Source organism: Drosophila hydei, unplaced genomic scaffold (assembly GCF_003285905.1).
Source record: "Drosophila hydei strain 15085-1641.00,03,60 unplaced genomic scaffold, DhydRS2 tig00008114-arrow-pilon, whole genome shotgun sequence".
Taxonomy (NCBI): Eukaryota; Metazoa; Arthropoda; class Insecta; order Diptera; family Drosophilidae; genus Drosophila; species Drosophila hydei.
In genome coordinates this window covers 9,797,314-9,809,273 of record NW_022045827.1, presented here as the reverse complement: position 1 = coordinate 9,809,273, position 11,960 = coordinate 9,797,314, and the positions used below count along the sequence as shown (strand labels likewise).

The window sequence follows — 11,960 nt, the reverse complement described above, 5'->3', positions numbered from 1 at the left end:
ATTTGCGCTCACTATAAACTCCAGCATTTGCTTAAAGGTTCTCTTTCGCTGAACAACTTTTCACTATTCACAATTCAATTGAGCCACGCTCTATATGTAGCTGTAGAGATCTTTGACATGCATTCATTGTGGACCACAAGCTGGAGTCACATGCATTCCCTTTTGGCGTAGAACTGTCTCATGGAACTGCTTATCGCATCCGTGGGCTATCGGCAGCTATGTGTGTGTGACTAAGTAATCGAGTGTGTGTGTGTGTGCGAGGTGTTGCCGCTGCCAAGTATGGCGTTGCTCTGGCAACACTTACTCACTCACTCACTCGCTCAGTTGTCGGCGGGTGGTGCTATGCTATATACTATCAGGCAGATGTCGCCGCTGAAGCCTTTGTTGTTGCTGCTGATGCTGCTTGGTTGGCTGGGATGTGCTGAGATTGAGGCACGTTATGTGCCCGGTATGCCTAGTGAGTTGGTGTGACACAGTAGCAATGCATCCACTAATTGTTGTTGAATTGATACAGATATTTGCATGAAGCCGCCGCCTTTCTCTGAGGGCATGTGCACCATTGAGATCGAGGGCTTCTACTATGATCCGGCCACGCTCGACTGCCAGATGTACTCGATTGGCGCTTGCCGTCTGACGCCCGGCCAGAGCTTCGGCAGCCAGGAGGACTGCGTGGCGACCTGTGTGCTGGGCAAGCGTCGCAGTCCCGATTACTATAGAAATGAATGAGACTCTGAGACGAATAAATCGAATCTTTTCTGTCTACTATAAAAAACAAACTGCGTTTGATTTTAATCGAGCCCCGGTGTTAATCACCGCCCTGACCCGTGACGTAATTGTTTATTTCCAATGAGCATCTGAAACGTGCTTGACTTTGTCTTCTTGTGGCATGTTCCAAGCAGCAGCCTAATTAATTGCTTTACTTAGTTGAGACTCGAGCCACGCTTGCGTCAGCTCTTAATGCGCTCACTTATAGTTTGATCGTCTAAAATAATTTTTTTAATTAAATATTAATAAATTAACTTAGCATTAAATCTATTTCTACAAAAATAAAAAAAAAAATAATTTAAAAAAAAATTCAATAAGAATTATATTTCATGAAACTATATTTAATTATTGATATAATTATAGAAATTTATGCAGCATGCTTAGCAGATTTAGTAAGGCCAAATAAGTGTAGTAAGGATTCGTTGTTAGACAGGCCTTTCCATGGCTAGTGGGCCGGCCTTCTGCAACAGGCGTTTGCCGGTTTGAGCCGGAATTCCAACCCCCAAGCGGCGATCCCCAGGCAAAGGCCCGCTCCATGCATATTATCAACATCGCACATGCAGGCAGCGAGACATCAGAGACTCAGTCCCATTGTTGTTGTTGTTGTGCTGTTATCAGTCAACGGCAGCGTCAGCAGCGGCTATTGGCAGAGCACAACCTGATTACGAATCTGTTTGCCTTTTGTTCGAGGTTTCGAGTCGAGTTTGCGACAGCAGCAAAGCAATAGCTCAGCCAGCGATCAAATGTGGCGCAAGACCCATTTTTATATTCATTCTCAAGCACTGTGAACATGCCAAAGCATCAGTCTATATAGCTAAAAGGTGACCGGAACAAGTCGTATAAAAGTTAATCTGCAAGTGTGCCAAAAGATTTTGTGTGTGGAATATTTGGCTGTGCGCTGAACCTGCCTTTGTCGCGTATTAAAAAACTCATAAATTGCACAAGAAGACGAAGAGGCATATCAATAGATCGGCATATACTATAAATTGACAACTGCTGCGCTTCAATATATGGCGGGAGGCAGCTGCCACTGCTGCGCATTTCTCTACAACTTCGTCGCAGCGACAGTCGACAGGGAATCTATGGAAATACAGATGATAGCTGCCAGTCAGCCAGCCGCAGTACAGAGCTGAATTTGCCAGGAGCTAAACAACAGAAGAGAAAGGCACAAGAAATATCTTGAAATATTAATTTGGAGCCACCAAACAGATTCAGCTTCAGCTTCAGCTTAAACATTGGCAAAATGAACGCCTCGACGGGAAGCAGACAAATCTCGCTGCTGCTTGTGCTATTGGCACTGTGCCTCGAGTGGCAGATGGCTGTGGCACGCACACGTAAGTCTCAACTTGCTAACGAATTCGTTAATGTCTCTGAGTCTCACTTGAGTTTGGCGCACAGGTGATCTATGCCAGGTGAAGCCCAGCACGAGCAGCCTGTGCGTGCCCACCACGCTTGGCATTTACTACGATGTGGAGACGCAGCACTGCCATTTCATGGGCTGCAGCAATAAGCGACTCTTCGGCTCGCTGGAGGATTGCGAGCGGATTTGCAACAATGCGCGACATGTCAAGCGCCGCAATAACTCGTCCAACAAAAGCAATCAAACCACAAATTGAATATAAGCACTTGCAATAGCAATAGCAATAGCACTAGCTGTAGTTCTTATTAACATCAATCATCAATCATCAGTCGACAGTAATCATCAATTCTCATTCAGCCATCAGTTATCAGACATCACGACAGCTATACTCGCAGGCGGCCTTGCTGTCGAAACGATTCTCGTTGCCCCCGCAGCCGCCATAGATGAAGGCCTCGCAGCGACGCTCGAGTGGATTGTAGGCGTAGCTCTCCACATAGCCAAAGCAGCGGCCGCTGACCATGGGCTGCAGGCACAGCTTAACTGCAACATGTTCCACATTATTTGCGAATTGATGAAGCAACTGTTTTAGCCTTACCACGTTTCGAGGCGCCATCAACTTCACCCAGCTGCAGGAGCAGCACTGGGAGCAGCAACAGCAGAGGTAGCAACTGCCATAGCCAAGGCATTCCGTACAACCGACTCGTTCTTGGGTTAACAACTCACTAAACGCGCTCCGACAATTGTTTGTTGTTTATTGTTTTTTTTTTTCAAAATATATCTTTTGCCTAGCCAAGATTCAACATTGACCAATTTAAATGCAAATTCGGCCATGACGACAGCCAAGTCATCTACTTCACTGCAAAAGACATCCAAACTGTACTTTTTTAAGCATCACAAACAATGTTTGTTTTAGCTTTAGCTTAGATCATCTATTTATTTTATATACTAACGATTAGATTACATTTTATAAAGCTGATGTATATAGTATATAAGGTTCATAAGTTCTATATGAATATTAATATTAAATTGATATCATCTATTTAGCTAGTGATCAGTCTTTTCTTTCAAGTTTATTCAATGAACTTTTGCTTTGTTTTTGGGTATTTACTTTCGTTTTTATATTATTGAATTAATATACATATTTTAATTTTGCTTTGGCTTCTTCGTTTATAAACAAAACACAAATCGGTGAAATTCTCATAGACAATATGTAGTTTATTTGACATGTCTTCAAAAATAATTAAAAAAAAAGATATAATAATTAATAATGTTAGTACATCGAACATTGATAAAATGAAATATTAAAGTAAATTTTTGTATATTTCAAATGTGGCATAATTAGATGCGCTTACTTAGAAAAAATAAAGATATAAAATAAGATAAATATAAATATAATAATAAATAAATATAATAAAAATAAATTATGTTAAAATAAAAATAAAAATAAAAAAATTATATATGAGTGAAAAAAAATACAATTTGACTTAAAACACATAAATACATATACGGTTTCCGATGTCCATGGTAGCTCAGAAAACGGCGTTACCAGGCTCTTACAAAATATATATATATTTTTTCGATCAGAAGCAATCGTCTAAGAAGCAATGAGTCTGCCTGTCTATTCATGTATGTATATTAACACATTAATTAATAATTAACATTAATCTCTGAAAGCTTAAGAGCTAAAGCACGCACAGATCAAGTTTATTTCAAATAATTGATAACATTTTTCATTTTTATGAAATCGTTTTAAGTCCAAATGAAACTTTGGCTTTTTTAATAGATCTATAACGTTATAAAAGCTAGAATAAGCTCGTCAGGCTTATAACAAACTCGAGTAGTTTACTCTCTGGTATATCTCCTCCAATCTCCACTTTCATTAAAGTTATATATATGAATTTCGGTGTTAAAATTGTGCTTAGCAAGATACTATACTTACAAGGCTTTACTGTCATACTGTATATCCTCTATATATATCAGCTGACTCTACCAATAGCCCCAACTTCTCCACCAATACCCTACGTTCATAACACTTATAGCACACGGCAGCGTTGCTCACACGAAATGACGTAAAACTTTTGCAGTGGCAACAACAAAAAAACATGTTCCGCATATCAATGACAACAGCAGCGGCTACAGCAACAGCTTGAGATACAGATACAACAAATTGAAGTTGATTTTGCTGCTGGAATTTCCAATACGTTTGCGAAAAGAAAAAACGAAAAAAACACAGAACTAGCTGGGCTTTCAGTTTCAACTGAAGTTGTTTACGCACTGTCTCATGCATATGCTAATTGAGGTATAGATAGAGGGATACACTTGGGACTTAAAGCGCACAGGCAGCTCTGGCTAAGTTAATTGAGTGAACCAATGAGTGGGAAGTCGAAATAGTGATAGAGAGAGAGAGAGAGTTGGCTGGGCTGATGCTCTCAATTTCGAGCTGTGCCTAATTTAGTAATTAAGCGCAGTTTTGGATGACGAGCGACGCAATTAATGTGTCTCGCCTGGGCAGCAGTTCAATTATTTCGGGCAAATTAAACAGATAACTGAATTGTCACCACAAGCACAGCGAGCGAGTAAGAGAGAGATAGGTAGATGGACATCATTTCGGCTATTCAATCAGCCAAATTTACGTGCCACCCACGCTCCACATATGCTTCTGTGTGTTGAGTTGGACTAATGAATAAATAGCACGACTGTTGACTGCAGTCCTCATCATCTTCATTATCGTCATCATCATCATCATCATCTTCATCGTCGTTGTGATTAGCAGCATAGTTAAGTGCTAATTCAATTTGCCCTGTGCATTAACACCTAGCTAACGTTTTTGCCCAGCCTCAGTTCAGTTGCCACGCCCACATCTGTTGGCCGCTCAGTCTAATTATTAGCAACTGGCCGTCGTGGGACCTGTCTCAATGACAAATGCATTATTAATGTGCCCTGCAAAGTGCAACACTTGAGTCCTACTTAAACTTAGTAATTGCTGTCAAACACGTGACTTAGACCGAAGACACGTATTTCTTATGCAAATTATCGCATTGCCCCGGAAATTCTATTTCATTTGTAATTTGCTTCTAATGTGTGCATGTGTATCTGTATGTGTGTGTGTTTCAAAAATATCAAGTGATAGTTGTTAAATGCTTATTGCGTCATAAATTGCTTTACTTTGTTGACGAACGATTCACAGTGAAATTCAAAATTTAGTCAGCACAAAATAACTCAGGAGCAGCAGGAGTAGTCGACTATTGGGTTACCATGTAAATGTTCATCGATATATGTACGCCACAATGGGGGTGTGGCAAATTAAAAAACACTAAAACTTGCTGTTAATCTCTGCTGCAAATAGAGAGCTGTTTGTTCATTGCATATTTGCAAATCTTAATAAAAATTTAATTAAAATATACAGATTACTTTTTTAATATTAAAATATTTTCGGTATTGTTATTTGTTATTATGTTATTCTTAAATAAAAATGTTTTACATTAATGTTTCTCATAGCGACTTAACATGTTTTGGAATAATGCTGAGATACAATTAAAAGGTTAAGAATTATATGTCTGTAATTATATAAAATCTTTCCGAAACATAAAAAATATATAATATATTATATATGTGACATATTCTTATAAATATTATTATATATAAATATATTTTTAATTATTCATAAAACCCATTTCTTTTCATAAAAACTAATTTCAATTCCAGTACTGTTTTTAATTTTTATTAATTTTTTAAAAATATATTTAATTAGCTCTTACAATTATATATATATATATATATATATATATATATATATATATATATATATATATATATATATATATAAATATATAAAATTATAATAATAAATATATATATATATATCAAGTATTTTATAAATTTGCCGTAGACTTTGATAACCGTAAAAGCTAATTAAACACATTGTTGCTAATATTTAAAAAAATGTGTAAGTGAAAAACAAAATATATATATATATATATATATATATATATATATATATATATATATATATATATATATATAAATTGAATTTATTGTATTTTAGCCTATGCAAAGAGTATTCAATAAGCAAGCAAAACAAAATATGATAGCTGTGGAATCTCTAGCTTACATATTTATTTATATAATGCATATATACGTATACATTTATATACATATACATATACATATGTGTAAATTTAATAATTAAGCTAGTTTGTGTTCAACACTTCGTATGCGCAATTTAAGCTAAACGCCTCGCTTAACAGAGTCTCATAGGCACACACACAAACAGACACACACACACATCTCGTACGTCTAAATATATATTTTATATTTTTCAAAAAGCTCGTTAGACAGCTTTGGCACAAAAAATAGAGGATTCAGTTGTTGTTTGCAGTTATTAACGCGCAGTTATCAGTGATCACATTGAGAATGAAACGAATGACGAGAGTGACTCAATTTCTGTGCTTGGCCGCAATTATTTTTCTCGGCCTCACGCAGCTAGCTGAGGCAGTGACCACGACCAAGCCCAAACCGCTGGCACAGGCACAACCACAGGTGGTTGGCACCACTAGCAGCACCACAGCCAAGCCAATTGCCAAGCAGCAGCCAACGCAGCCGCAGCGCAAACAAGGTGAAGTCTGAAAGAAATTCTCTCTTTACGAGTTCATTCAATTTCGAAATTTGCGACAGATGTCAAATGCCTGCAGCCGCTGGAAACGGGTCCGTGTCGCATGAGCCTGGAGCGCTTCTACTACAACAAGGAGAAGAACAGCTGTGAGACATTCAAATACGGCGGCTGCAAGGGCAACGACAATCGCTGGGGCTTCCGACAGACCTGCGAGGAGGCGTGCCTGGTCAAGAAGTGACTCAAGCTCCATGAATCAACAACATACTCTGTGCATACCAAATAAAAGTTCTATCTAACGTTTATTTATATCATTTGCAACCTCAGCGCACCACAGGCAATCTACTTTGCGGTCAATTACCATACAGCAGGCTGCTCAAATATTCAATATTTCAGTGTGAATTCTTGGTTAGTAAACAAGGTGTTCCGCTTATTGATTAATTTGGTGTATGCTAATCCCTAAAGCAATTTGCGAATTCCGTTTAATATTATGATAGTTCTCAGAGTTAAAAACTGTTCAAAGCTGACATAATATAGCAGTGGCTACAGAATTAGTGCAGCTCTAAAATACTGAGTCTTTAATGCAAGGCCCGAAGAGGAGGAAATCAAATCAAAGAAAGATTTAAAAATATGAGAATCGCAGAGAAGGCCATCATTGTTAGGCTCGTTTGACTTGCTTCGTAGTGCTCTAAAAATATGTATAAGCGATCTAGTTAAACAGATCAAATATGAAAGACTTCAATTAGAGTCGCAGAGGAGCACATCATTGTAAAATAAGTTAGACTTGATTCGTAAAGTTTCTGACTTCCTATGCTACATATATATGATAACCTTATCTGATATTTGCATATTTGTATGCATATACACATGTATAAATTTATATATTTATTATGCGTACGTTGGGTAGATTATCTATATATCCATGAATATATTATCTAAATAGCGGAACTAATTAATATTTTTTAACTTTCTGATTGAAATTATACTGAGTGAATTCTAATACTGTATAAATAGTATATTCTATAGTAAGGTTTGGCATAAAAGCAGAAATATATAGATATATAGTTATAGAAAATACTGAAAATTCAAATACTGAAGATACAACTGAAAATATTTTATAGACAAGCTATGAACGGCTTTTAAGAGTATTAAATATGATGCACAATTAACAATATAAGAATCTCCTAAAATAAAAACCAACTGAAAATATATATAGTATAACCCATTAACTATTGTAAATAAACGATTTTATATGCACGATGCTTGTCATCACGTCAATTATTCATAGCATCAAAACAAAGTGCGTCAAACAACAAATTGGGGAACCCGAGAACTGACGACAGCTGTGCGGAAGTATCATATGATTTCGCTAGAGCTGAACTATCATAAAACTCGGAAATATTAATAGGTGCGTTGAACTGCAGCTGAGGACAGGTGAGAACGTCGCAAACTGTCAGCGAGACACTGTGATTTACAAGCCTTGACGAATGACTCGAGCAAATACGATATGATAACGATACTAACTACGACTACGTGCTGCTGCCGGCGAGTTGATTCATTTCGGCTTCGAGTATTTAAGGCTGGCTAAATGCCAGAGCTGGCATCATTCGCGGCAAAGAAACTGAAACGAAATGTACTCCAAGCTGTCTTTAATCGCGCTCAGTCTAGTCCTTGGCGCCATATGTGTGCAAAGCGCCGCTGTGGATCAGTCCCTGCTGGTGGTGGAGCAACAGCAGCTGGAGGGCCAGACAACGGTGCAGCCAGCAGTCGATGAGGCCAGTGTGCCAGAGCAATGCCACCAGCCCAAGGAGACAGGTCGCTGTTTTGCGCTCTTCTACCGCTTCGCCTACAATCTGGATACGCACTCATGCGAGGAGTTCGTCTACGGCGGCTGCGCCGGCAACAGCAACAACTTCGAATCGAAGGCTGAGTGCGAGAAGGTGTGCCTGTCCAAGTCAGAGGCACCAGTGACAACAGCATCCGCGACTGAGCAGAGCACGGAGCTGACTAAGACGCCGGCAGAGACGACAATCAGCCCAGCCTAATGGGAAACGCCCGGATAGTATCTATAGCTATATAGTATATAAGTAATATTATAGCCCTCGCTTGAAAAAATCTCGTTTCCTCTAAACCTACCCACCCATATTTGCACATCTTTAATGAGCATGAGTTATTAGCTTCAGGGCTGGAATCTTCAGTTAGCGGGCAATAGTACTTAAGTAAAATAAGCCCCTTTATAGCGGAAAATGTATAAAAATATAATAAATAAATCGCGTTTAATATTATTATTATTTTTTATAGAATCAGACCTGCCTCAAATTCATTATGTTCTGCAGAAAACTGAGTTATTTGTGTTACAGAATCTCTGGAAAACTATAGACAAAATGAAGCTTGAAAAAATATCGCATCACTTTGCGTATTCCTCACTCTCTTAGGCCTGCACATCACTGTGAAGAATTCTTGTAAGTCTTGGTAAGTGGAGGGGCTATTTGCTTCTTTCGTGTGTAGCATCTTCGAAAGTATGAAGAAATGGCTCATTGTTGAGCTCCACTAATGATTGACAATCTGATTCTCTAGGTCGTTGCTTTGAATCGGTCCGCTCCTGCTTTGCTTTGTCTATTTGCTGAATATTTTACAGGCATTTGCTAATGAACCTTAACTAAATTTGTACACACACACATACACGCACAGACATATTGATAAGCGTCATTGAGTCAGTGCAGCCCCAAAGTGGTATAAATCAGTGTGATCAGTTCTCAATTAAGTTAGTTGCTCTATAGAAGCTCTAAAAAACTATACAAAATGAAATTCGCAGCAGTACTTTGCGTGTTCCTCGCTCTCTTTGGGCTGTCTGTTGCTGTGAAGGATGGTAAGTCCAAGTAATTTATCCTGGGAACGTAAACTAATTTTTACGTCGTCCTCAGAAATATGTGGGCTGCCGCCAGCAGTGGATGGCAACGGGCTGATCAAGTGTGCCGCCTTCGTGCCCAGCTGGAGCTACTTCCCTGAGGACAATTCATGCAAGAAATTTACCTTCGGAGGCTGTGGCGGCAACGCTAATCGTTTCGGAACTCAGCAAGAGTGCGAATCCAAGTGCAAGGAGTAGCCTTACATAAAATAAACTTGATGATCTGAATAAATCAAATTGTTGTATCAAATTAACAGGGAAGGTAGAACTCTTTTTAAGCATTGCTTGACTGTTGATCTCTACTGATGATTGACAAATTGATGTATATACAATACATGATCATTAATATTTGCTAATGGATCACTGTAGATCTCTTCCATAGACAAATGCTCGGCAGCTAAATAATCTTGTTTTAAATTAAATTTGACTTAGCTTTGCCTCAAATTTGATCCGCACCTGCTCAGCTTTGTCTGTTTCAATTTCACGTCAATTGAATCACAAGCACACATACACATACACATACATATATACTGATAAGAATAATGGAACTACAGATTAGTATAAATCAGTGGGATCTGCTCCCAATTTATTTAGTAGATCTACAGAAGCTCTGAAAACTATACAAAATGAAATTAGCAGCAGTACTTTGCGTATTTCTCGCTCTCTTTGGCCTATCTTTTGCTCTCAAGGATTGTAAGTCTGAATAGCTGTTACTGAATAACTTAATTCTGAAACTGAATTGTATTTTGTGGTCAGCCATTTGTGGTCTGCCACCAGCAGGTGATGGCAACGGCTTGATGAGGTGCTTTGCGTTAATGCCCAGCTGGACCTACTTCCCTGAGGACAATTCATGCAAGGAGTTTATCTATGGAGGCTGTGGCGGCAATGCTAATCGTTTCGGGACTCAGCAAGAGTGCGAATCCAAGTGCAAGGAGTAGACTTACGTAAAGTAAGCTTGTGATCTGAATAAATCAAATTGTTGTATCAAACTGTAAGGTGATAGTTACTTCTTTCGTGTATAGCCTCCTAGAAAGTGTGACGCTTCTTCGGCTTAAGCAATATGTAGGATGTGATTCGGTGGTGAACTCCAGTAATGATTTGACAAGCTGATATATATGTATCTGTGCTCCTTAGGGGCCTGGCAGATCAATAAGTGCGCCTTCTTTGCTTCGCCCAGTTATGGAAAATTTTGCAGGCCTTTGTAAATGAAAATTAACTAAATTTATGTAACTGCCGACACCAACAGAAGCCCTCGGACAGTGGGTTTGTGGCCACTTACGGCCCAGCTGGAGTTACTATGAGGAGAGCTGCCATGGAAGTTTATTTTCGGATGTTACATTACATGCTTTTCTACACTGGTATTCGCTCTGGAAATTGTTTGCATTTCCTCCGCATCCTAAATAGGTGAATTTAATGCAAGTATCGTACTGAGATACATAGGTCCAACGGCGCGCACTATTGAAGCACATAGTCTCATTGATGTTATATGAATGAGGTACGCAACATATCGCTAGAAACAAAATGCAAATTGGCTAAATTATGTTACAAGGTTATTTTACACCATAGAACATACGATTTGTGATTGGTACAAAGTGTGCCTGAAAAGCACCAAACATCAAGAACAATAAAAAATACATTTTTGTAACAGTTGCTTTCAGTTTGGTGTGTAATGGTGTTCACTCGGAGAGTTCGTGACTTAATGTGGCATACAAAGATACTTAGCTACGCTAGTCGTTTCAGTACTTCATAATAATTTGTTGCATTCCAAGTGGCTGAGACTTGTCAGTCTCGAAACTGAAGACCTGGTGTATTTATAAAATGCAATTCACCTCAGTACTTAGTATAGTCGTCGCATTGATCAGCTATGGGAATCGTTAGGATTATAGAGATTTTAGCACTTCACTTTCTGGAGATCCTCTCTAGCAGACAATAAGTACCCACAGTTCCTTTTTAGAGGATGCTATCCGACTATCATCGTTGCATTGCCGTATGCAATTCGTAGCCAATCTTTAACGTTACTGTTTAATCCAATTCCAAGCAAAACGTTTTTATATGTTCTAATGCAAATTTGTACAGCAGAAGTCAACTCAAAGTAATTAGTAAATAACAAAACCATCATTCAGTTGTATGGCTCTCAGCTCTGAGCAAATCATTTCTTTGTGAACAGGCTGGGGAATTACCATTAGTAATATATTTACTGAGATAAAAATTCGCTGTTGTTTTCTTATCGAAGTAAACACAATTGAGGCAACAACTCACAAACCTTAGAAATGAGCAGTCCGGGTATATCAGTTATACAAATATACTTCTTTAGCTCT

General features: G+C 38.5%; 7 protein-coding genes and 1 long non-coding RNA gene across 9 annotated transcripts; 6 read left to right on the top strand and 2 right to left on the bottom strand.

Annotated features, from left to right (window-relative positions):
* Window position 1: 1 nt before the first annotated feature.
* LOC111601953 (protease inhibitor 1) lies at window positions 2-756 on the top strand. The gene is made up of 2 exons (XM_023318821.2): window positions 2-457; window positions 515-756. Exons 1-2 carry the CDS (start codon window positions 280-282, stop codon window positions 724-726), a joined length of 390 nt encoding a protein of 129 aa, XP_023174589.1. The 5' UTR covers window positions 2-279; the 3' UTR covers window positions 727-756.
* Window positions 757-1,288: 532 nt separating this feature from the next.
* Window positions 1,289-2,398, top strand: LOC111601070. Its single transcript, XM_023317499.2, has 2 exons — window positions 1,289-2,099; window positions 2,164-2,398. Exons 1-2 carry the CDS (start codon window positions 2,009-2,011, stop codon window positions 2,379-2,381), a joined length of 309 nt encoding a protein of 102 aa, XP_023173267.1. The 5' UTR covers window positions 1,289-2,008; the 3' UTR covers window positions 2,382-2,398.
* A 79-nt stretch (window positions 2,399-2,477) lies between these two features.
* Window positions 2,478-3,063, bottom strand: LOC111601080 (PI-actitoxin-Afv2a). Its single transcript, XM_023317510.2, has 2 exons — window positions 2,721-3,063; window positions 2,478-2,665 (listed from the first exon to the last, which is right to left on the bottom strand). Exons 1-2 carry the CDS (start codon window positions 2,809-2,811, stop codon window positions 2,493-2,495), a joined length of 264 nt encoding a protein of 87 aa, XP_023173278.1. The 5' UTR covers window positions 2,812-3,063; the 3' UTR covers window positions 2,478-2,492.
* Window positions 3,064-6,473: 3,410 nt separating this feature from the next.
* On the top strand, window positions 6,474-7,047 carry LOC111601189 (kunitz-type serine protease inhibitor vestiginin-7). The gene is made up of 2 exons (XM_023317672.2): window positions 6,474-6,740; window positions 6,800-7,047. The coding sequence occupies exons 1-2, from the start codon at window positions 6,539-6,541 to the stop codon at window positions 6,973-6,975; spliced, it is 378 nt and encodes a 125-aa protein (XP_023173440.1). The 5' UTR covers window positions 6,474-6,538; the 3' UTR covers window positions 6,976-7,047.
* Window positions 7,048-8,137: 1,090 nt separating this feature from the next.
* On the top strand, window positions 8,138-9,019 carry LOC111601179 (putative Kunitz-type serine protease inhibitor). Its single transcript, XM_023317661.2, has one exon. The coding sequence runs from the start codon at window positions 8,366-8,368 to the stop codon at window positions 8,777-8,779; it is 414 nt and encodes a 137-aa protein (XP_023173429.1). The 5' UTR covers window positions 8,138-8,365; the 3' UTR covers window positions 8,780-9,019.
* A 465-nt stretch (window positions 9,020-9,484) lies between these two features.
* LOC111601204 (male accessory gland serine protease inhibitor-like) lies at window positions 9,485-9,896 on the top strand. The gene is made up of 2 exons (XM_023317699.1): window positions 9,485-9,603; window positions 9,659-9,896. Exons 1-2 carry the CDS (start codon window positions 9,537-9,539, stop codon window positions 9,838-9,840), a joined length of 249 nt encoding a protein of 82 aa, XP_023173467.1. The 5' UTR covers window positions 9,485-9,536; the 3' UTR covers window positions 9,841-9,896.
* Window positions 9,897-10,223: 327 nt separating this feature from the next.
* On the top strand, window positions 10,224-10,631 carry LOC111601212 (male accessory gland serine protease inhibitor-like). Its single transcript, XM_023317710.2, has 2 exons — window positions 10,224-10,335; window positions 10,399-10,631. The coding sequence occupies exons 1-2, from the start codon at window positions 10,269-10,271 to the stop codon at window positions 10,578-10,580; spliced, it is 249 nt and encodes an 82-aa protein (XP_023173478.1). The 5' UTR covers window positions 10,224-10,268; the 3' UTR covers window positions 10,581-10,631.
* Window positions 10,632-10,713: 82 nt separating this feature from the next.
* LOC111601232 lies at window positions 10,714-11,656 on the bottom strand. Of its 2 annotated transcripts, none has more exons than XR_002751530.2 (3): window positions 11,580-11,656; window positions 11,216-11,504; window positions 10,714-11,152 (listed from the first exon to the last, which is right to left on the bottom strand). It is a non-coding gene; the product is annotated as an uncharacterized LOC111601232 (long non-coding RNA). The 2 variants fall into 2 exon arrangements; XR_002751531.2 differs by having other exon boundaries at window positions 11,584-11,656.
* Window positions 11,657-11,960: the final 304 nt, after the last annotated feature.

What these genes read in the sequence shown, in the direction of transcription:
- LOC111601953 (XM_023318821.2), top strand. Translation starts at nt 280, where the DNA reads ATGGCGTTGCTCTGGCAACACTTACTCACTCACTCACTCGCTCAGTTG. An exon ending in TTATGTGCCCGGTATGCCTA is followed by an intron (nt 458 to 514) that starts GTGAGTTGGTGT and finishes GAATTGATACAG; the next exon opens with ATATTTGCATGAAGCCGCCG.
- LOC111601070 (XM_023317499.2), top strand. Translation starts at nt 2,009, where the DNA reads ATGAACGCCTCGACGGGAAGCAGACAAATCTCGCTGCTGCTTGTGCTA. An exon ending in GATGGCTGTGGCACGCACAC is followed by an intron (nt 2,100 to 2,163) that starts GTAAGTCTCAAC and finishes TTTGGCGCACAG; the next exon opens with GTGATCTATGCCAGGTGAAG.
- LOC111601080 (XM_023317510.2), bottom strand. Translation starts at nt 2,811, where the DNA reads ATGCCTTGGCTATGGCAGTTGCTACCTCTGCTGTTGCTGCTCCCAGTG. An exon ending in TGATGGCGCCTCGAAACGTG is followed by an intron (nt 2,666 to 2,720) that starts GTAAGGCTAAAA and finishes AACATGTTGCAG; the next exon opens with TTAAGCTGTGCCTGCAGCCC.
- LOC111601189 (XM_023317672.2), top strand. Translation starts at nt 6,539, where the DNA reads ATGAAACGAATGACGAGAGTGACTCAATTTCTGTGCTTGGCCGCAATT. An exon ending in GCAGCCGCAGCGCAAACAAG is followed by an intron (nt 6,741 to 6,799) that starts GTGAAGTCTGAA and finishes AATTTGCGACAG; the next exon opens with ATGTCAAATGCCTGCAGCCG.
- LOC111601179 (XM_023317661.2), top strand. Translation starts at nt 8,366, where the DNA reads ATGTACTCCAAGCTGTCTTTAATCGCGCTCAGTCTAGTCCTTGGCGCC.
- LOC111601204 (XM_023317699.1), top strand. Translation starts at nt 9,537, where the DNA reads ATGAAATTCGCAGCAGTACTTTGCGTGTTCCTCGCTCTCTTTGGGCTG. An exon ending in GTCTGTTGCTGTGAAGGATG is followed by an intron (nt 9,604 to 9,658) that starts GTAAGTCCAAGT and finishes CGTCGTCCTCAG; the next exon opens with AAATATGTGGGCTGCCGCCA.
- LOC111601212 (XM_023317710.2), top strand. Translation starts at nt 10,269, where the DNA reads ATGAAATTAGCAGCAGTACTTTGCGTATTTCTCGCTCTCTTTGGCCTA. An exon ending in ATCTTTTGCTCTCAAGGATT is followed by an intron (nt 10,336 to 10,398) that starts GTAAGTCTGAAT and finishes TTTTGTGGTCAG; the next exon opens with CCATTTGTGGTCTGCCACCA.